This window comes from Antechinus flavipes, chromosome 2 (genome assembly GCF_016432865.1).
Source record: "Antechinus flavipes isolate AdamAnt ecotype Samford, QLD, Australia chromosome 2, AdamAnt_v2, whole genome shotgun sequence".
Taxonomy (NCBI): Eukaryota; Metazoa; Chordata; class Mammalia; order Dasyuromorphia; family Dasyuridae; genus Antechinus; species Antechinus flavipes.
Window position 1 is genome coordinate 581,478,936 of NC_067399.1, and position 23,155 is coordinate 581,502,090.

Here is a 23,155-nt window from a genome sequence, read left to right on the forward strand (position 1 = left end):
GAATCAAGAAATTTTATATCGATACTATGCGGAAGTCATGCAAAATACTTTTCCTTAACTATGTTGCAAAAAGAATAAAATTCCAGTTTCTTTTCTCTCTTCCACTACTCTTCTCTTTTCCAATTTAGATGAGATTGCGTTACTGAATCCTCTCTTCTCCACCCCCACTCTGATCTGTTCTTTTATTTGATATTATATTTTGTAGTACCACTTTTTAAGAAACATCATTTAATAAGTCCACTCCACAGATACTTTTTTCTTAGTCGGGAATACCCTAGAATCTAATGTCCCAGATTTGACTAGGAAGTTTTATACTAAACATTAGTAAACTGAGCCTAACTAAGGCCCCTCAGTTGGAGAATGGAGATGGTGGAAAACATGGAGATATCCAGGAAACTGAAGGTAGATGCTACCCTCCTCCACAAAAATGGAGTTATTTGATAATCTTCTATTTAAACTAATTAATCGTTATTACTAGATGCTAAAGTTACTTGTTTCTTAATACTTGGCATTTAAGAAGATTGATTTCAGGGGATTCAAAAGGGAATAGTGTGGCAACTTACAATAAAAAGACAGGGGAGAAAGCTGAAATGGGGGCTTTAAATCAAAGGCTTCCTGTTACACAGTAGCATGTTAAGGCTAGAAAAGCCCTTAGAGATCTTTTCTAGTTCAACTTCTTAATTTTACAAAAGAAGGAACTAGCTTTGAATGAAGGATGGGGTTGTAGTGAACTAGCCTTGGGTCAAAGAGGAAGATTCATTTCACTGACAGAAATTAAGATTGAGTTGAGGTGGTCTCAAATAGAGCCTAACTAAATCTTGTGGCTCAGAAGTCGAGTGAAGATAACAAATTTGGGGATCATCTGCATAGAGTTAATGATTGAAGCTATTCTTGCCAAGCTGAAAAATGATTTTAAGAAAAGATCTGCAGGCAGATCTTTGAGGAGCACCCTGCTGCAAAAATTGTCAAAAATTGAATAAGCCAGGCACATTGCAGTTTATCCATTAAAGAGAGACACAGCCCCCAGGCACTGGAAATTTGACAAACCAGAGTACTTCCTTCAGTAAGGAGTCAGAACATGTGCCACTTCCTATGAGGTCAAAGCATGCTTGCTCCCCAGTTCCATTAGAGGTACCCTGGTCCAGTAGATCAAGTGATTCTGGTAATACTCTCCTAGACTTCCTTGTGTATTTCTAGTAGTGGAATCAAAACCATACGGTGTGAGTTATGGTGATTAAGCCTGACCCCAAGAGATAAAAGATTATATCTGCCTTCTCTTCTTTGAAGAGATCAGAGTTATGGGTGTGGAACATCAGACTTGGTGCTTAGTTTTGCTCACTTCTTAAAGGTCTTTTTGTATTCTTTTTATACCAGGTGGCTTTCTAGGAGAGAAAAGAGGAATCTATGTTCGCAAATGAAAATGATGCAAACCTAAAGAAACGAAAAACTTGTACAAGTCTCTTCTTGAGTGCTTAAGACATTTGAACCGAGACGAAAGAAACAAGGCTAAAATGAAGGTCAGAGGTCCCACTTTTCCGTCCCCTGGTCCTTCTCTGAGGCAGTGAGGCCGAGATAAGACTTTTTTTGTGCCTTGTTCCAGGTTAAATGTCAGGAATAAGGCCTTTTAACATGCCAGTGCTTATAGCAGGGACTTTAAAACATCTGCGGAGTACGAAAGTGCCATTTCGTCACCTGCCCCTTCCGAAGCAGGATTCTTCGGTCCCTAGATATTTCCGCCCCCGGCTGCTTCTCGACTGCCGTAAACCACCTCATTGTATTGTCGCAAAGCGTCCTCCACCCCGCCCTCGCAGCGACGGAAAGGTGGCCACACTTAGCGGCCGGCTGGGGAGCTCGGCTGCAAGATGGCGGCGCTGGCAGAGGAGCAGACGGAGGTGGTGATCAAGCCTGATCCGGAGGGACCGCCTGCGCTCCCTGCCACGCAGCCGGGAGACTGTCCAGGCGAGGGCAGCGGGGGCAGCCACAACAGCAGCCATAACGGAGGCGGAGGCGGCGGTGTCGCGGCGTCCTCAGCCGGCGGCGATGGCGGGACCCCGAAGCCCGCCGTGCCTCCTCCGGCAGCTGCTGCTGCGGCGGCGACAGCAGCCCCGGGGGGTGCGGCCGGGGCTCCGGCAGCGGCTGCCGAGGGCATCGCCTCTCAGGACCGGCAGACCCTGCTGGCCGTGCTGCAGTTCCTGCGGCGGAGCAACCTACGCGAGTCTGAGGAGATTCTGCGGCGCGAGGCCCGGCTGCTGGAGGAGGCGGCAGGAGCTGGCGCCCAAGGGGAAGTGGATGGACCCGGGGCCGAGGCTACTAGCGCGCTGCTGAGCCGGGTCGCCGCCGCCGCCGCCGGCGGACCCACCGGCCCGGGCCCCGGCTCGGGCTCTGGCCCCGGCCCCGGCGCCTGCCCTGCGTCCGCGGGCCCCGGTGCCTCGGGGGCCGGCACGGGGAGCTCGGGGGCCGCTCCAACCGCGGTCGCTCCTGCCAAAGGTGGGTCAGAGGGTCTCCGGGGCGCGGCAGGGATGCCCGGCTAGCTGTCAGGGGCTGCCGGCCCCGCTCGTCTGCGGGTTTGGTTTGAATTTCCTGGGCCCGCCTCTCCGGCCGCAGCCCGCCCCCTTTCCGGAGCGCGCCCAGCGCGTGGGCACAGCCTCCTTCTGGAGCCTAGCGCTGTCCTTGCCCGCCCGCCTGCCCGTGGGGATACGCAGCAGGCGGGCGGGTGAATGGATGGATGGACTGATGGATTGATGCTGATGAATGGAAGAATGGACAGACGGAAAGATGGATGGATGGATAGGATGGACTGAAGGATGGATGAAAGAATAAAATATGAGTGGATGGAGGTATGGATGAATGAGTGGAAGAATGGACAAGGCAGAAGGATGGATGGATGAAAGGTTAGATTGATGGATAGAGGGAAGGACGGATGGACAAGTGGAAGAATGGATAGGTGAATGGATGGATAAATGAAAGGATGAGTGGAAGAATGGATGGAAGGATAGTTGGTTTGATTAATAGATGAGTGGAAGAATGGAGCATCTGATGGATGGATGGAAGAGTGGAAAAAGTGATGGGATGAATAGATGAATGGATAGAAGTGTAAAGTTATGAGCACAGACGTGAATGTCAGCCTTCTACAAGCCCAGGACCATCTTGGAGGAATTGGTGCTGAGACACCTGGGGCTTCTGGGAACCCATGATTGCCTCCATGTTACTGTACCCTAGCCTTGTTACCCTGTGTCTTAAAAGTCTTTCTATCACCAACCAACTATTCTGCAGTCCTTGGCTGACCCCCTTATCCAGACTTGAAAAACTGACTCCTGGAATCCAAAATACCCTGTCTTGCTGTTTTGTTTCTGCCCCCCAATATGGAATCAGCATGCTTGATGTGAAGAGCTTTTTGATGGGGTGCTATGGAGTTTGCCACAGAAATGAGAGTTTACAAATCCAGTTGGAGAGCGAAGAAAAACCCAATGTAGAACAAATATATCACAGCCTCCAGGCTTCCAAAATTCCATCTTCTACAGGAAATCTTTACCTAGTCCCCTTAATTCTAGTGCTTTCTTTCTTTTGATTATATCTAATTTGTACTCTAGAGTAGTTCTTCTTAAACTTTTTCCACTAGCAACTCCTTTTCAAACAAGATGTTTTCACGTGACCCTGGTATATAAGTATATAAAACAGGTATATAAATCAAACATTTATTGATAACATCATAATTTCATGACTCCCACATTCAGTTAAATAATTGAACTACAATTTAAGAAACTGCTCTGTTTGTGTATATTGTTGACAATTTTTTTCTTTCTTTAGATTGTGAGCTCCTTGTCTTTTTCCTTTCTCTCTCAATACTTAGCACAGTTCCTGACATATTGTAGGGCCTTAATAAATATTTATTGATTTACATGGTATGTGACTAAGTGACAAAATTAGTGTTATAGGAAATTAGTGATACAGGAATTCACACTGTGATATTGAATGAGGGCTGGGAAGATCTGGTAAAGGTCAGATTTGAGCTGGACCCTGAAGTTTAAGTATGATCTAGGTGAGTGAGAGTGGGAAGAATAGCAACTCCAAACAAAAATTATCTAGTATTTAGTACATCAGCCTGGCTGGACTAAGGAGGCTTGCAGAGAAGAGTAGAAAAAGATAAGACTGAAAAATTTTGAAGGTTTTTTTTGCCGGGGGGGGGGGGGGAGGGAGAGGAGAGAGGGATGGAAGTTGTACAAGGATGTGACATTTTAGGAATGATTCCTGTACATGTGGTAGACTTTAGAAGTTGGCTCTTTTATTAGCTTAAAGGAGAAGGGAAGAGAAGAAGTATTTATATAGCACTAAGCACAACCTGTAGTATAGAAGAACAAAGCTTTTAGATAACTTACATGTCTGGAACTCTCTCTGGCAATCTTACCTATTCAGATCACATCTAAGACATTAGAAGTAAGCAAAAATAGTTGCTTAGATCTCTCAAAACCAATGTTAAAAATTCATGTACATTACTTTGAGCCTGTTGGCTTGTATTTTACATATAATTGTAACAAGTTGTTTAGTTTCCAGATGAGAAATTGCATATTATAAGGTAAAGGCTATCAGTAATAAAAAGTGACAACAGTGGAAAGAGAAGTTGTAGTATGTAAACATAAGAACTAGAAAAGTATAGTAGTCTTGAGTCATTGAGTATAAGAACAAACCACTCTTTCCTGTTTAATATTAGAATGTGTGTGTGTGTGTCTATGTGTGTAGTATTTACTTTCCTTTCTGTGTGTGTATTATATTCGCCTTCCTCCAAGAATGCGTGCTCCTTGAGGGCAAGGACTATTTCATTTTTTTCCTTTTTAGTTCCCAGCACCTTGTACATAGTAGGCACTTAATAAATGCTTATTGAATTGAATTCCATATCTTAATAGATCCCAAGGTATTACTATTTCAGCCTAGTATAGACATGAATATTTATAATGATGACCCTTCGTTATGAAGAAAAGGTCAAATTATATTGTATTTAAAAGATTGATGAGAAAAAAAAAGCTTTGGTTTTTGAAGATATAAATCATCTAGACTAATTTATTCCTTAGGGATCCTGGATAGCAGTGACTTTTAATATAAATAGTGGTTTCAAGTGACAGTAGTATTTTGTTCCTTTATCAAGCTAATTTAGAATCATACGAATCATGGAATTTAGAGCTGAAAGATGTAATGTTCTCTGTTTCGGTTTCCTGGAGGTCTCTGGGAGCAGCCTTCGTTTCAGTTCAGTGATCACCACATGAGTAGCCAAGCGTTAAAGTCCAAATCCTTTAATATCTCTTTCAAAGTCCTATCTCCTTCACTTGGAGCTCGGCTAATTTTCTTAAAGGCCTTCCTCTCTCTTTGCTTCCGAGAGCTTGAGCTCCCACCTGTCTTCTCTGCCCTCTGAATCGCTTCCAATGTACTTGGCTGAGGCTTTTAGTTTATATGCGCTACACTAAGTATAAACCAATCATTATATCACTAGGAAACCATTATTTGTTGTAGGATTAAATCAATCATACTGAACCATGCTAAATCATTGTCTCCTCAATTCTACTATGAGGATAGTTTGAAACAAAGGAATTAACTCAGGTCCTCCCAACTCCAGGTCTGGTACTATATTTATTGCCCTTCCTATCTGCTCCTAATCAGCTCTTTTAATAGTCATATATTACTATGTATGTTGTATAAGAAAGTATATTAAGTCTTCAAGAGATAAACTATGATTTTTTTCTGAAAAACTTTGCTGTATGGCATAGCTTTGCTGTATGGCAATTAAAAGGACATATATCTTTGGTCTTTGCTCTTTACCAAAGAGAGTAGCATAGTTATTAAATAAGTTATTAAAGTAAACTTCAAATAAAGATCGTTTCATTCTTTGTACTCATATCCCTAGTGCTGAGCACCACCTAGTCATTTAAAACATTGTTGTTGATTGATAAAAAATTTTTTCAATTTAATTTAGATAACATTTTATTACCTACTATATGTTAGGACCTGTTAGGTTTTGAGAAGACCACAAGAAGAATATTAAATTAAACATTTATTAGTCATCTACTATGTTGAAGGCACTGTTTGAAGTACTTTCCTTCTCGTCTTCCTTTCCCTCTCCTCCCCTTCTTTCTCTTACACACACATATAACATAGCCCTTGCCTTTAAGAGGTTTACATTCTTGGGGAGTGGGAGGGGAATTCAATAAAAAACAGATAAATAAGTCTTAAAATATTTTTAAGAGAAAATATTAAAAACTACAGAGATTAGGACCAGCATCAAGTAGAATGTACCAAGCTGAAATGAAACAAGCCAAAGATTCTAAAAGGTGGAGGTAAAGAAGTGCATTCCAGGCCCTGGGATGGAAGATGGAATGCTGAATTGCAGAGATAGCCCAGAAACCAGTCTGACTGGAATGTAGAATGCATAAAGAATATATAACATGAAATAAATCTTGAAGGATAGGTTGGAGCCAGATCATGAAGGACTTTATGTGCCAGGCATATTGGATCTATATGAGTGACAAGAGAGTGCCATGACCATTTAAAGAACAGTAAAATCACATTTTTAAAATGAAATCGCTCAGAAAAATTATTAATTATTTTTGCTGTTTGGTTTTGGATTATTTGATAGTCGCCACAGAAATACAAGGTGGAAGATGAATGTGGCAATATGAAGAGACCTAGAAACAAGTTCTAATTCTTTTGTCAGTCGGGGGAGAGGAAGAGAAGGATGAGGAATGGATGTGAGTTATGTTTCACTCCTAGATATTATGCTAGAGGTTTTGTAGTATTTCATTCTCCCTGAAGTATTTTTTTTTTCTTTTTGAAGTTGGAGTAGTTGCTGTAGAAGACCAGCCTGATGTCAGTGCGGTATTGTCTGCCTACAATCAACAAGGGGATCCAGCCATGTATGAAGAGTACTACAGTGGACTGAAACATTTCATTGAATGTTCCTTGGACTGTCATCGAGCAGAATTATCTCAGTTATTTTATCCTCTGTTTGTACATATGTACTTGGAATTGGTCTACAATCAGCATGAAAATGAAGCAAAATCATTCTTTGAGAAGTATGTGAATATCCTTGTACTTGAGTACATTGAGGTTGTTCATGTATAATATTGTAGAATTACAAAATTTCAGAGCTACAAGGACTGTTTGAAGTGATCCAGCTCACTCTCTAATTACATAATAAATAGGAGACCCAATGATTTAAATGACTTTCCAAGTGTCACAAATAGCATTAACTAGTAGCAGGATTAGAATTAGAACTCAAATCTCGTGACTCCTAGTCTAAATCTCTTAGCCCTTCAGCAGGATTCCTCACAAAAGTATATATTTCTTTGTGTTTTTATTATAAAATAGTGTAGCATGACTGAAAATATAGAAGAAAGTTAATCTCTACTGACGGGATTACTTCCAAGAATTTATTTTTATTTTACTCCAATCATTAAGAAATTACTTCTTGTTTCCATTCTTCTCAAGTTCTTCTGGGTAAATGAATAGAATAAGAGACTTTCTTTCCTTGCTTTGTATTTGTGTTTGCTAGTACTTTTTTTGGACCCCAGGGTGCAAGTATTGATGATACACTCAGGGCCTGGCCCTGAGCTGAATGCTCAGTCTCCATTCATTTGCTCGGGAGATTAAAACTTCTAATTTCAGCTAACCTTCTAACTAAACTTCCGAGTTCAATTGATATTTGATAAGAAGAAAATAATGTATCATTAACAAACAAATATTCTATTGGTATTCCAAAGTCAACTTGTCCAAGACAGAACTTATTTCCCCAAGCCCACTCCTTCCCTACAATCCTGGCCCTACCATTCACCCAGCCAACCATGCTTGAAACCTTGTAGTGTTGTCTTGACTCTTTTCTTCCTTCCCTGTCATGTCTAATCAATCACCTAGTCTTTTAGATGTAGCTGTCATAAGGCAAGGCACTCCTTTTGAATCCTGTTCTGTTTCTCAGGACTTGTAGGACCGTGACCTAGTCATTGATCCTCATAGCATCTTAGTCTCTTCACTCTAGATAGGGGGATTGTTCTGTATTACCTAATCTCTACCTCTGAATCCTGATTTCCTGTCTGGCTCTGTTGCCATTCCCCAAGGGCAGTCCTTTTGTGATAACACCTGCTTTTGTTATCACTGCTTGGACTGCTGATCTTCCTACCCACCTTCAGTTTCTTGTTTTGCCAATTCCTCACACTGCTACCAGACTCATGTTTGCATAGATCTGCTCCTGTTAGTCCTCTGCTGAAAATTAATAGCTCCACACTGTCTGTAAAGCCCAGTCTCCAGTTAGCTATTAAAAGTCACCTAAAATCCAGCACTTCTTTATCTTTCAGACCTCATCACTCATAACTTACTTCCAATTCATTTCAAAGCATTGTGTTAACACTTATAGCCAAATTGAATTATTCCTTGTCCCATATATGCACACATACCATTTATACCATTATTTTATATGTAGAATGCCTTTTGTTATCTCCCTATCCCTCATTCCCTTTTTTGCTTCTTGAAATACTTGAAATACAAATCTCAGGACTTGTATATTCCTGAAAATGTCTATCTATACAAAGCGAAAGGCTATTTCTGGAAAAGCCTTCCTCAGCCCCTTTCTTAAACATTCTTTTCAGAAATTCTCTTTACTTCCTCTGATCTCATATGGTACTTTATGCTTATTTTATGCTATTCTATTCCATTTTCCCCTATAATTACTTTGTTATTAGTTAGTATTCCATTGTATAGTATTTCTATATCATAAAATTTCAGACCTGGAAGGAACCTTTGAAGTGAACTTTTTATATGCAGTTCTTTTCTTTGCTTCCTACTATATTTTAAGCTCAAAAAGGTTAGCTACTATATATTAATTGTTTAAAATTTCCTTCCCCTTCCTTGTTATGATGACCACTGTGATCCCAGCTACCCAACAGGTGGAGGCTCGCAGATTATTTAGGCTTGCAGGAGACTAGGGTGTATATACTAAGTCTGGCCCCCTTAGGTTTAGTAATATATATTATTTACTTCTCTTGTGTTGTCCATTTCAATAAAAGATGAAATGCTTATTATAAAGTCTTAATGGCTGAATTTAAGAACTGAATTAGAATAAGTTAAGATGAAATTCATTTCTTAATACACTGTGTTAATCCCTGTTTAACAGATGTGCTTTAAAGGGGCAGCAACATTACTTCAGGATATATGGGAGGGAGGTAAATACTATAATTATAATGAAGAAAAAACTAGTTATTAAAATTAACCTTTTAAAAATTGAATTAGGTTTCATGGCGATCAGGAATGTTATTATCAGGATGACCTTCGAGTATTATCTAGCCTTACCAAAAAGGAGCACATGAAAGGGAATGAGACCATGTTGGATTTTCGAACAAGTAAATTTGTTTTGCGCATTTCTCGGGATTCTTATCAACTCTTGAAAAGACACCTCCAGGAGAAACAGAATAACCAAATATGGAACATAGTCCAGGAGCACCTGTACATTGACATCTTCGATGGGATGCCTCGGAGTAAGCAACAGATAGATGCTATGGTGGGAAGTTTGGCCGGAGAGGCAAAGCGAGAGGCAAATAAGGCAAAGGTATGGGCCCAGTCCCGGGACATATATCATGCAGAGAATCAGAATCAGGACCATTTCCAATGGATCGGCTCACCCATTCTTTTAACCAATCAATTTGTCAATAAGCATTTATTAAGCACCTGCTGTGTGCTGGGCACTGTGCTAAATTTAAGAGTCGCTGGGGCTATGTAGTAAAGTGACATTACAGTGACAGGGGTGTTTTGTTTTCTAAAGAATGGGTGTACATAGTTTGTTTTAAACACCAATCATCTTATCAGCATCTTACTTCACTGTGCATTAGTGGGAAAGTGCATTAGAAATGCCTGAAAGTATATATATTTCTGAAATATTTGCTCTTTTGATTTGTAGGTCTTTTTTGGCTTGTTAAAAGAACCAGAAATTGAAGTTCCTTTGGATGATGAAGATGAAGAAGGGGAGAATGAGGAAGGAAAGCCCAAAAAAAAGAAACCTAAAAAAGATAGTATGGGATCTAAAAGCAAAAAACAAGATCCTAATGCTCCACCTCAAAACAGGTTAGAAAGAAACTTTGGCAACTAGATGGGCTTTCCCATGAGGGCACTCATTATCAAAGCATTATTTGACAAGCATTTTTTTTTTAATAGAATTCCTCTTCCTGAATTGAAAGATTCAGATAAGTTGGATAAGATAATGAATATGAAAGAAACCACGAAACGTGTGCGTCTTGGTCCAGATTGTTTACCTTCCATCTGTTTCTATACATTCCTTAATGCATATCAGGTTAGTAAAATATTCATGGAAATTTAGAATAGAATAGTTTGAACTGATTTTGAAAAACTACCTGTGAAATATAGTTAAAATAAACCTAACAATTGGTTTTGGAGGGGGAAGATATAACTTTACTGTTTGACTTATGAAAATGAATTGCCATATGAATATGATTTCATTAAAGATAGAACCTAGAAAAGATAGATAGATTTCTATTCCTTAGAAAATTTTTGATGATTTGCAGCCATCATACTTAAATGTCAATTTATTATTAAATTCAATCAGTAGAATTCTCTAGAATTATGTGAACTTTTTAGAAATAGGAAGCATCTTGATTTTGTTCTGCTAGGCTTGGGAAGTTTCTATAGTTTGTATAAACTGTATAAGTTTTAAAGTTTATACTTGAAATTATACAGTACTGTGCATGAATTTTCTTTGTGTGTTTATTACAAAAATTACTGTTAATTATGTACTTTAGGCAAAATGTAAATGACTTAAAATTAAAAGTGAAAGAAGAGAGGTAGGTGGAAGGTGGTGAAAGATCACCTTGATGACTATTCAGTTATATTGATTGTTTTGAGGCAGTGGGGTTTTATCCAACTTTGGTTTTTTTCTTTTTTGGAAGGTAGTCAGAGTTAAGTGATTTGCCCAAGGTAACACAAGTGGCTGAGAATGAATATGAATTCAGGTCCTCCTGACTCCAGGACCAGTGCTCTATTACTTTGCCACCTAGCTGTCCCCCCAATTTTTTTTTTTTTTTTGATCATGGGAGAATTCTTTCCCATGCACTCTCAAACTTAATAAGGTAGCAGCCACTGTGTTTTGATCATTTGTTTTCATAGATTTAATTGTGGTGATTCTTTTCCAGATATAAAATACCACTTGATAACATTTTTATACTCCTTTTATGTCCCTGTCATATCCTGCTTTATATTATCTGTGCAGCAGTCAATCAACAAGCTTTTGTTTAACACCCACTGGGTGCCAGGTGTTGAAGATACAAATAAAGAGAATGAAAGGATCCCCACTCATAAGGTGTTTACATTCTATCAAGGGAGATAGTTCAAGGGAGATAGAGGACCTAAAGGGGGGCAGCACATTATTAGGAAAGCTTATTAATGTAGAGAGTGGTCCTTGAGCTGCTTCTTGGAGGAAGTGAGGGGATTTTCTGAGGTGAAGTGAGGAAAAAGTGAATTCGTTCTAGAAGTGGGGGCAGTCAGTGCAAAGATGTGAGTGCCATTTGTGAGAACTAGACAGAGGTTGATTTGATTGAAGGATAAAGGAATGAAGGAGTAACATGAGATCAGAAAAGTGGATTGGGCTAGGTTGTAAGGGGCTTTAAAAGCTTAACAGAAAGGCTGACATTTGATTCTAGAAGCAATAGGGAGCTACTGGAATTTCCTGAGTAGGGGAGCAGTGACTTGATGAGCTCAGTCTCATATAGTCTTTCAGCTAATCCTCAGACAGAGGTCACAAACATGACAATGTTGCCTGGCCCAGCATGTCCCTGCTGGCTGTCCCCCAGAAGTGGAATGCTTTTTACATCTTGTCTGTCTTCAAATGTAAACTCCTTGAGGCAGGGAACTGTTTTCTCCTTTTCTTTGTAACCCCTGTTCTTAAAAAAGTACTTGTCAACTGATTGATTGTGTATAAGATGGGGGGAGGGGGAGCACGCAGGAGGAGTTTAAGCAAGGAGACCCATTAGGAAGCCAGAGCAGGAGCCCAAGTTAGAAATGAGATGAGCTCAGACTAGGATGGTGATTGTGTGAGCAGAGAGAAATCATATCCAAAAGATTGTTGAGGAGGGAGAAACCGTTAAGATTTGCTGAGGAATTGAATATGTGAAAGGAGGAACTGAAGATAAGGCTAAGATTGCAGATCTGGAAGACCAGAAGAGTGATGGGGACTTTGACAGAAAGAGGGAAATTTGGAAGAAGGGTGGATTTGGGAGAAAGGTGAGTTCTGTTTTGGACATACAGAGAGGAGATACATGTATCTAATTGCTAAATTGGAAACTCTTTGACAGCAGGCATTTTGTCTTATTTTTGGTGCCCTTGGCACTCTCCCTTCCCCAGTATAATGCATAGCATATGGTAGGAACTTAATATTTTTTCAGTATAAAATGAGTTTATTATCTGTAGTATGATTTCCCATTAAAACTTCCTTCCTTTTTACTGATAGGGTCTCACTGCAGTTGATGTCACTGATGATTCCAGTCTGATTGCAGGAGGCTTTGCTGATTCCACTGTTAGAGTATGGTCTGTGACTCCCAAAAAACTTCGTAGTGTGAAGACAGCAACAGGTAATAGAGATTTTTTTTTAATTTACTTGTCTATAGTACTAGAAATCCATAAAGTACACTAGTTTTTGATCTTAAAAGTGATTGTCATAAACTTCTATTCCACTTGGTTTTGTTTCAGCTTTTTAAGATACAAGTGATCTTCCCCAACATTCCTTGAATGTTTAACAAACACCAGAATATCATCTGAAAAATTTGGCTGAGGGTTTTCATTTTACATACAAAAAGAAGTGATTTTAAAATGAAAGAAAATAATAAATTAGAACAAAGCCTCATTTTAAGGGAAACTGGTTTCTAATAGTAATATTTTAGTATAAAATACTGGACAAAAATCTTAAAGAATGAGATAAAGAATAAAAGCCCTTAATTGTTTAGATGAGTGATGTATTCTGTTAAATTGTGATGTGCAATATTTTGCAAGTGTCATTTAAATTATTGCTATCTGCAATTTTTTCTAGATCTCAGCCTTATAGATAAAGAATCAGATGATGTTTTAGAAAGAATCATGGATGAAAAAACAGCAAGTGAATTGAAGATTTTATATGGTCACAGTGGACCTGTTTATGGGGCAAGCTTCAGTCCTGACAGGTAAAATATGAAAAGCAGAAGAGGTAAATAAGATAGCATCATATTGTGACTGGACAGAATATTTTCTAAAGCTGCATTATTCAAATTAAGATATTATTGAAAAGTTCTAAAATTATATGTATTCATGATTAGATTTAAAGATCTTGCCTTTTGTTAACTTACTTCAGGACCCCAATACAAAAGAATAACAATTAAAACACTGGCATAGTAATAAAAACCTCCTGAAGATGTCTCCTCAAAAGTTGTCATGGGAAACATGCAAAGCAAATTTACTTGTTTGAAAATTCAACATGATCTCATCCCTTTTCATTTGTTTTTGGAAAGGCTGGTTAGCAGTCATATATCATTCTGGTATGTTGCACTTTGAGTGCCTTACTAAAAACATTTCCTCCTACATGAAACTCTTTGAATTGGAGGTTCTGTTTTGAATATTTGATGGGTCATACTGGGCTCAGCTACCCCTCACTGTCTACTGCGGTTTGAATAAACTTCCTCATTGATATCTGATACCCTGTAAATAAATGTAAAGGACATAATTGCACATGATTTGAGACTTTCATCCTGTTGTAATTAGAAGATCGATGAAAACACTGCTTTAATTTTATTTTAAGAGTTATGATTAAACAGGAGAAAAACCCATTTGGAAGAAACACTGAGTAGCTAATATTAAGGACTAAATATTCAGTATTTGATTTGAAGTCAGAGGGCTCAAATATGAATCATAAGGTACCTATGCTATCTAGGATCATGTCCTGATTTGTAAAAATGTGAAAGATAATCCATGATTCTGTAAAAATGTCTCTGGTGGATCGCTAAAGCTTATTCCCCCAAGAATAAGGAGAGCACTCTATAAAATTATAATCCTATAAGGTTACATAGTCAATGTATTCTTAGCTGAGAATTTTCACTTGGATACACTGATCTCTTCCAAAAAATAATCTTCCAGTCACTAAAATTTTTGAGTGACAAGAATTTGCCTTATATATAAAATGTCTTAAAGATTGTTTTCTTATGGATGGGTAAGGATAATACTGTATTTTCAGTGCTAAGCCATAAAAATACTTTCTTAGAATTTGAATTTTACGTTAATTTAAGGTGACATGAGAATATAATTAGCATTTCTATAAATATTGGCAAAAAGAGCTCACTTTAAGTGTTTTGTGGTTTACAAAAAGCTTCTCAACCCTGTGTGGAATTTCAAGCTGAAATTATGTGTTAGCCTAATATAACTACCTGGCTTTGATTTGAATTCTATCTCCAAAGTTAGCTTTTTGCCTCTCGGAAAGTTACTTCAACTCAGCACTTACTTCAGTTTTTTGTTAAAGTTCAAATGAAATAATTTAAGTGCTTTGCAAGCTTTTACACTACAGAAATTATTCTGGTCCATAATGCCTAGTACAGAGTTATATATAACATAGGTGTTCAATCTTGAGTACTTTGGGAGTTTCTATTCCTGTATTGTTATTTTATGTAGAAACAAAGCCTGCAAATTATTAACCTGCTCTTCCTAACATTAATATTTGTAATAGTCTAGAGATTCATTGATTTCTTTGTATCCTTAGGAGAAAATGGAGCCTAATTTATATTTAGAATAGAAATCACATTTATCTTTTTTTTTTTCCTTTTAGAAACTACCTACTTTCCTCCTCTGAAGATGGCACTGTTAGACTTTGGAGTCTTCAAACATTCACTTGTTTGGTAGGATACAAAGGACACAACTATCCAGTGTGGGACACACAATTTTCTCCATATGGATACTATTTTGTGTCAGGAGGACATGACAGAGTAGCTAGGTAAGAATATAAATTTTACTTGTCAAAGAGGTAGATACAATTTTAATTGGAACAAGAATTTTCCATATATGGTTTTAGTTATTCAGTATCCTTCAAGCAACAAATCTTAAAATGGCACTGAGTCATATTTTAAAGAATGGTAAACTGACACAGATTTTGTGATTTCTAGTCATTTGTACTATGCTAAAAATTAATCATACTTATAAATTTCAAAATTAACATGGAAACAGGAGTTGCATCTGAATGAGAATATACTACTTGCAATTCCGTGAATATCACCAGCCCCCCTTTTCTGTTATTTCATACTGATACATCATCTTTTGTAGAGTGGGGCAAAAAGAAGTTAAACTCTGATATGTTCAAAATAAAATGTTCCTATTGATTTTTTAAAGTAGATTTTCCTATATTTCTCTCTCTCTTTCACTCCTTGCTCTTCTGTAACCAAAAAAAAACAAAACAAAACGTTAAAATGTGTTATTTGGAATATATGCAACATTCTGCTCTTATTCTCTTTCCTCCTTCCCATCCCCTGCCCAATATTTTGAGAAGATACATTTTATTGTGTGTTCTTTGGAACTGAAGTATGCCTTCCTTTTAGTACTTTTTTAAAAAATGTGCATTATTTTCATAAGTTATTCTAGTTTAGTTTATTTCTGTATAGTCCATACAGTTTCCCAAATTATTTAAATTTCTTCTTTTTCCTAGTTTATGGCATTCCTCTATTATTTTGTTCAGCTATTCCTCATTTGATGAGCATCACTTTATTTGTAATGTCTTGTGACTACAAGGGCTGCTATGAATACTTTTGGTTTGTATATAAACATATAAGGGAAAGAAACTCTAGATGCCAAAGTAAGAAAATCCATCCCAAATGTTTATAGAAACTATTTGTGTCTGACCTGTGGCAGAACATTCTCTGCTCCTACTGGTTTGAGTTGGACTCACTAACAACTCTAACATATTGATGTCATTTTTGTCCTCTTCAAGAAAAAAATGACAGTAAATCAATTAGTGGGAGGATATGTTTTGTATGAGAAAAACTGGGTCAAAAGGTTAAGGTGAAGCATTTGTATCTATTTTTTCATGATTCTAACTTTTTTTCCAGAATGGTTAAACCATTTTAGTACACCATGTTAAGAAATCCTACCACTTTCCTAGAGTAGACAGAATTAGAGAAAAACCATCATATAACTTAAGTCATCTAGTCTAATCTGTACCAGAATAGGAATCCCTTCTACAAAATCCACAAGTAACATATCCAACGTTTCCTCAAAGGTCTCTCTTACCAGAACAGAATCCATACTCTCCTGAGGCAGTACATTCTACTTATGGGTAGTTTTGGTTGATGTGAAGTTTTTCCATACATGAAGCCTAGAGCTATACCAAATCAACTTATTTCCCTTAACACAGTGGTTACATTAAAGGCAGCACTACTTTAATTTAAAAGAAAATAAAATTCGTGTCATATTTTGCCCATGTATTAAATATCGAATAAATAAAAGATGTTAAATAAAATGTTAAGATGAAATTTGAAAAAATAAGTAATTTCCAAATGATTCAAAGCACTGTCAAATTTTTTTAATATAGGTTCCATACTTCATATTTAACTCACAGAAAGAAGTTATATATCCAATTGCTGTAGAATTATAGATTTTCAAGAAGCCTCCTTCCAGAGAATGGTTCCTTCCCTTCTCTCCCCCTCCATAGTAATTAGTATGTAACTGTCAACCAATTTTAAAAATAGAAATCTGCTTTTTCCTCGACAGTCATACATTTAATAAATTTTAAATTTTAGCCATTTTTATTGTTTTTGTGGTAGAATATACTAATAATAGGAACCTGTGTTTTATCTTTGTTTTAAAGCTTATCTTTTGTTTCTGTTAAGGCTTTGGGCTACAGATCATTATCAGCCTTTACGAATATTTGCTGGCCACCTTGCAGATGTGAATTGTACACGATTCCATCCAAACTCTAACTATGTTGCTACGGGTTCAGCAGACAGAACAGTAAGGTTATGGGATGTCTTGAATGGGAACTGTGTAAGAATCTTCACTGGACACAAGGTAAATTATAACTTAAAGCTATCAACAAAATATTGCTTTATAAGAGAAAAATAGTTCTAATTTCATTAAGTTAATAAGACATACTATTGCTTCAAATAGTGCTTTGGACTATTATTGGAATTTGTCCAAAATTTAATTCCCATTTTCTTTGTAGTTTGACAACTTTTTTTATTTAAAAAAAAATGTTCACATGTCTTTCTTTACATTATAGGGACCAATTCATTCTTTGGCATTTTCTCCCAATGGGAGATTCCTGGCTACTGGAGCAACAGATGGCAGGGTACTTCTTTGGGATATTGGACATGGATTGATGGTTGGAGAATTAAAAGGTCATACAGACACAGTATGTTCACTCAAGTTTAGTAGAGATGGAGAAATTTTAGCATCAGGTAAGGAACTGGAAATAAAGTGTCGGTGGATATGTTTAAAAAGTAATTCTGTGTCTTGATTAGTTTTTAAAACTCTTTATTCTTTACCCCTTCAGAGCAATTCCAAACCTGCTGATTATTCTTTTAGGCCCAATCCTACTTGATATTTTACATTGTTTATAATTGGTCATTTATCAGAAATCTTGTTAAAAGTGCTAAAATGTGTTATTATAAAACATCAGAATTTGGTTGATGACATAATATACTGTTTCCACAGGGTCAATGGATAACACAGTTCGTTTATGGGACGCTATAAAAGCATTTGAGGACCTAGAGACTGATGATTTTACTACAGCCACTGGACACATAAACTTGCCTGAAAATTCACAGGATTTATTACTGGGAACCTACATGACCAAGTCAACACCAGTTGTACATCTCCATTTTACTCGAAGAAACTTGGTTTTAGCTGCAGGAGCTTATAGTCCACAATAAACTATCATCTATATTAAGACTTTTTGAAAGCCACTCTCTGGAAAAATAAAAGATACTAAAAAGTAAAATACCTCAAAGATGAACACTTAAGCCACAAAAAGTGTCTTATCTAAAAGGATCTGGAAGGAGGCTGCCTGGAAAAGTAAACTGGACAATAGTTCTACAGCAATTGCATATTTAACTATTTTCTGTGAGTTGGATATAAGGCATGGATGCTGTAGAAAGAAAACAGTGCTTTGGATTATGTGGAAACTATGCATTCTCTGTTCAAATTTCATCTTAATTTATTTTCTTTTAAAAAGAAAACCTGTAATTATTGACTTCAGTAATTTTTACCCACTTCAAGGTTCAAAGTCCTTAGTGTCCAGTATAACACTAAGTTTAGGTTGGTTGAACTCTTCCTGAATATATTCCTGATATGAAAAAAAAAAAAATGAAATTTAGCCGTCTGGCATTTGATTACTTAAGTAGCAACAGATCTGTTGCCTACTTATAATAGTTTCCTGTTTTTCACCTTAATTACATATGCTCTCAGCTCACTGAGATCAAATAAGCAGGGGTCTAGTCTTAATTTAAATAAACCTCTGGCCTCATGAGTAAATCTCACTGCACTATTTATAGAGGTCTGAGCAACTAATGTAAGTGCATCTGAGAATTTCATAAGCCAGCAAAGAAATAGCTCCTTTTAATAAAGAAATTCTCTTATGTGAAGATGACAATAAAATACTGATTCACATGGGAAGTGAGCTCCTATGTTTCCCTAGTTCCCCTCCTTGTAAACTAACAATCTTTTTTTGAGGGAGGTAGAATAAAGATCTTCAGCTAACCTTTGATTTCAGTTAGCTGATATACAAAATATAATACACTTGAAGTCAAACGCAGACATTTCAGTTGCTTACCTCCAATACAGAGCCTTGCTTTGGGAAACTAAAAGCAGATTTAGACAGACAAGTCACTGCCAGTTTTCTGCCTTTGTTGTATTTTGTACAGTTTTTATATTTTTGATACCTTGTAAATAAAAACAAGTCAACTTTTCTGAGTTCATGTTTTATTTCAAGAACTGTAGATCACATGCTAAATTGACAGCAGATCTTCCTTCAGCCAGGGAACTTGATGTTGGACAAAGTATACACATACACACACACGCACACATTGGGACTCCTATAAAAGCAAAAACCAAAAACATAATGTGAATATACATACTAATTTAAAGGCAAACATGTTAAGCACTTGATTCCATAATCTTCACTAGAAAAAGAACATAAACAGAAATTGAGAATTTAATAAACACTTAACTAAACATCTAATGTGAACATAACATTCTGTTAGCTACTCTTTTTCTAGGAAAGATACAACATAATATCTGCCCTTATAAAATTTAAGGTCCATTGAGAAGATATGATACATATAATTAAAAATACATAAATGCATGAGAAATGCAAGCTATGCTAGATAAGCTTTGGAAGAAAAAGTGGGTGTGAAGGTCAACACAAACTGGGAAGGTAGGGGAGGTCAGCCTCATGCAGAGGGTGTTATTTGAATTGTATTGGAAAGTAGAGAGATGGAGTGTCCCAAAAAAGGAACGTATTTATTTTACCCAACAAAATGTAAAATGCCTATCCTTTGCAATTAATGCACATTAAAATATAAGTGCCTCAGATACTTTATCATTCATTCACTGTTACTATGCAAACATTCAGGAGATTATTTACTTGAGAAAAGGAAACACACAATCCAAACTATGACTTAAACTGTATGTTCTAAGGACATCAGTTTTATAACAATTAAAAACTAATTTAAAACTTGTGCAGAAAACTAAGTTTAACAATGGTAAAGAGCAAAAATATGCTTAAAAATTTTAATAGTATTTTATTTAAATAATATTTATTATTATATAATAGTATTTAAATATTTAGTATTTTATTTAATAGTATTTATCATAAATAGTACATATTTATGTAAAGATAGTTTAACATTCATTTTTATAAGACTGTGTTCCAAATTTTTCTCCCTCCCTCCTTTACCTTCCCTTTCCCCAAGATATCCAGCAATCTGATATAGACATTTCCAAATTTGTCATGTTGTGCAAGAAAAACCAGATCAAAAGGAAAAAAATGAGAAAAAAAACAACAAAAAGGTAAAAATACAAGGCTTCTATAAACATTTAGTTTCCATAATTCTCTCTGGATATGGTTGGCATTTTCCATCCCTAGTTTCTTGGAATTGCCTTGAATCGCTGCATTGTTGAAAAGAACCAGATGTGCTTAAAATTTTAAGACTACTACTTTTCCAAATATGTAAGGTAAAATTCAAATTCCTCAATCCCTTAAAAATAACCAGAATAATGTGAAAATTACTCTCAAAAACAGTAATATCCTTTTTTTTATTATTATTATTTTAGGCAGTTTTCATAGGCAACATGGCCTATCAATAGACTTTAAACTCCAGAAACCCTACTCCAAGCAAAGAACTCAACAACCAAAATGTGGAATTTGTGCTGCTCAGAGACAAGTGCTTTCACATACCATGCCAATATCTTACCATTTATGTTTCTTTTACAGCTGGAGTTTTTTTAGATCTTGTCTTGAAGTAAAGTATGAGCAAAGCGATTCCTCCATAAGTGGCCAGTACATACTGAATAAAATCAACCAGAAAAGCAAAGTTACATCAAAATTAATTTAAGATAGGTTTGCCCAAAGAATCACCACTTAGTACTTACATTCTTTCTGCCAGTAAGGGTGTATGAATTGAAGTATTTCTTAAAACCAGTGAACTGATACTGACTGTCAGATTCTGGACCTGCCATAATTGAAATCCTAAATATGAAGAAAAATCCAACTATTAATTGGTTTGGCTACAATCTGAATTGAGAAAACAAATTACATTTTTTGCAATGTAACTTAATACAACAACTAACTGAACAGCTACCTTCCTCCTTTCTGGTACTGGACTTCTTGATAACAATAGCTAACGTTTACAGTTTGCAAAACAGTATAAATTAGAAAGTTGGCTGATAGTTAAATGACTTGTCTCTGATGAAGGAGGATTTGATTACTTGTCCTGCTGGTTCCAAATGCAGCCCTTTATCCATTGCTGCCTCACTTTACCCATCATCTGAAGTTCTAGCATTGGTGTACCTAAGACATCTACTTCTTTTGGGTAGAGAAGGGAAAACATTACAACCCAAATAATGAGAGCTTATAGTATATTTATATATAAGGCATTTTACATCTCATATTTATATATAACTTTTTGCATATTTTGCTTTTGCTTTTTAAGATAGTCAAGTACTCAGATATTTTACTTAATTGAGTGTGATTCTGGGCAAGTAAGTGGAGATAATTGCACCTACCTACCTGCCTGTTAAGTTAGTTGGTACAGTAAATAGAGCACCAACTTTGGAGTCAGGACCTGAATTCAAACCTGACTTCAAATATTTACAAGCTGTGTGACCCTGGACAACGGTTTGTCTTGCAAAATGAGTTGGAGAAAGAAATGGTAAATTATTCCAATATCTTTGCCAAGAAAACTCCAAATGAAGTCACAAGGAATAGGACTCGATTGAACAGGACTGTTATAAAAATTAAGTGGTAACTTTGTATAGTTAATTACAAAACATTTTTATAGTTATTTTATGTTTGATGAAACAAAGTTAATATAATTTGTTCAAAGTCAAAAGTTTATAAATGACAAGAGTGGGACTAAAACATGGATTTTCTGCCTGCAAATAGAAGGCTCTTGTCAAAGCACCGCTATAATTTGCCTTTAAATCAATGTAGCAAGAAAATAAGATGAAGTTTCTAACCCTGCTCCTGCTAGAGATTTTAGGATAACTGTACAATCTGGTAAACAAACTGTTAAAATCTATTATAGATTGTACAATGTTTCCAAGTTGTTGGAGACTGAATCTATTGATATATTGTATTTTCCTTTGGATATTTAATTTTCTATTGCTGTGCTGGGGATTTTGTTAAGGTTAAAGATTCTGGGGATAACATTGTTTCCTCCAGCTCTAAACCTACAGCCATGTGGAATCTTTTCTTATCTTTTTACTGTAGACTTGTTTTGTAGTTTCTCAAATAGAATTCTTAGGGCACTGGAAACCCAGATTACATTTTTGAACTTTCCAAAGCAAAGACAGGAACTGGACCTGTAATTCCATTGATAAATGGAATTCTCAAGCGGAGAAACTTCCTCTACCAATGCAGGTCGTCACCACCCTTTTAATTTATAATGTTCGACAACCTAGAGCCTGCCCAGGGTCAGGCTGAAGGATGTGTCAGAGGCAGACCTTGACCCCGGCTATTCCCAATGTCAGGGACCAGTTTTCCAGACTCTCCCGCTAGGCTGTCTCTCATGTTCTCCAAAATACCTCGCCCGTAGTACCACCATCTGCCTTACGGATTTTCATTTTCTTTCCCAGTTCTCTATACTCAGTCCAGCCTTAAGTGCCTGGTTTTGGAGAAAATTCTAAGAGACAAACATGAGCGAGTGGCCAGACTCCCAAACGTGGAAATCCTGTTTGCTCCTAGACTCCTATTCCCTCCTTGGCCTCCAACTTTCTCTTCTTCGGCACCAAAGGTAGCCCAGCCTGACCACTCGACACGTGACCCAGGACTCGTTTCTTCCCCCTTCCTCCCTATCAAGAGCCCACTGTTTTTCTGGATTACAGATCACTTAGTTCTAGGGTCCCCCTAGTTCTGACACCTGGCAGACTCTTAGTCCTCATTCTTTTCTCTTCTTCATTGCTCCAATTCCTAGGGCTTCCCCTCCCCCCGCTTCCCCGGCCCTCTCTCCCCCTTTTTTGGTTGCTCTAATAAAAAAAAAGCTGGGGGTGGGGAAGAAGAGGGGTGCATGTTTCTGTAAACACGGTAGGGAACCAGCTTTACAATGAGTCCTTTCTTCGTCCTCACTCTCCTCTAAACCTCCTCCCGCCCGCCGGTCTTGGCCTCCGTCGCGCGACGGACTATCAGCCATCAAATCATTAACGCAGACTTCGCAGTACAATGGACTCTTGACTCACCGTGTGAAGTGCCCGGAAAAAGAAGTTAGGGATCCGGGATCGTCCGCAATTAACTCACCCTACAGATGTATACGCTGCAGCCACTGCCCTTCACTGTCCGCTGCCACAGCCCCTTCCCCAACCCCGACCCGGAAGAGCTTGCCTCATCGTCCGCTAATAGGACCAGAGAAATTCAATTCTCGTCGTCGATTGGTTGAAGTTAGAACGCCTTTCTCCATCC

The 23,155-nt window shown here is 37.4% G+C and overlaps 2 protein-coding genes across 3 annotated transcripts; one reads left to right on the forward strand and one right to left on the reverse strand.

Moving 5' to 3' along the window:
• The first annotated feature begins 1,842 nt into the window (after window positions 1–1,842).
• On the forward strand, window positions 1,843–18,946 carry TAF5 (TATA-box binding protein associated factor 5). The gene is made up of 11 exons (XM_051981334.1): window positions 1,843–2,487; window positions 6,821–7,058; window positions 9,265–9,580; window positions 9,929–10,092; window positions 10,183–10,318; window positions 12,488–12,608; window positions 13,064–13,193; window positions 14,822–14,986; window positions 16,872–17,049; window positions 17,261–17,438; window positions 17,695–18,946. The coding sequence occupies exons 1-11, from the start codon at window positions 1,863–1,865 to the stop codon at window positions 17,910–17,912; spliced, it is 2,469 nt and encodes an 822-aa protein (XP_051837294.1). The 5' UTR covers window positions 1,843–1,862; the 3' UTR covers window positions 17,913–18,946.
• Window positions 18,944–23,089, reverse strand: ATP5MK (ATP synthase membrane subunit k). Of its 2 annotated transcripts, none has more exons than XM_051981340.1 (4): window positions 22,994–23,089; window positions 20,632–20,728; window positions 20,454–20,546; window positions 18,944–19,073 (listed from the first exon to the last, which is right to left on the reverse strand). In XM_051981340.1, the coding sequence occupies exons 2-3, from the start codon at window positions 20,716–20,718 to the stop codon at window positions 20,457–20,459; spliced, it is 177 nt and encodes a 58-aa protein (XP_051837300.1). In that variant the 5' UTR covers window positions 20,719–20,728; window positions 22,994–23,089; the 3' UTR covers window positions 18,944–19,073; window positions 20,454–20,456. The 2 variants fall into 2 exon arrangements, with proteins under 2 accessions (XP_051837300.1, XP_051837299.1); XM_051981339.1 differs by having other exon boundaries at window positions 22,936–23,047.
• Between the last annotated feature and the right edge of the window lie 66 nt (window positions 23,090–23,155).

What these genes read in the sequence shown, in the direction of transcription:
- TAF5 (XM_051981334.1), top strand. Translation starts at nt 1,863, where the DNA reads ATGGCGGCGCTGGCAGAGGAGCAGACGGAGGTGGTGATCAAGCCTGAT. An exon ending in AATGCTCCACCTCAAAACAG is followed by an intron (nt 10,093 to 10,182) that starts GTTAGAAAGAAA and finishes TTTTTTTAATAG; the next exon opens with AATTCCTCTTCCTGAATTGA. An exon ending in GAATCTTCACTGGACACAAG is followed by an intron (nt 17,050 to 17,260) that starts GTAAATTATAAC and finishes TTTACATTATAG; the next exon opens with GGACCAATTCATTCTTTGGC.
- ATP5MK (XM_051981340.1), bottom strand. Translation starts at nt 20,718, where the DNA reads ATGGCAGGTCCAGAATCTGACAGTCAGTATCAGTTCACTGGTTTTAAG. An exon ending in CCCTTACTGGCAGAAAGAAT is followed by an intron (nt 20,547 to 20,631) that starts GTAAGTACTAAG and finishes GATTTTATTCAG; the next exon opens with TATGTACTGGCCACTTATGG.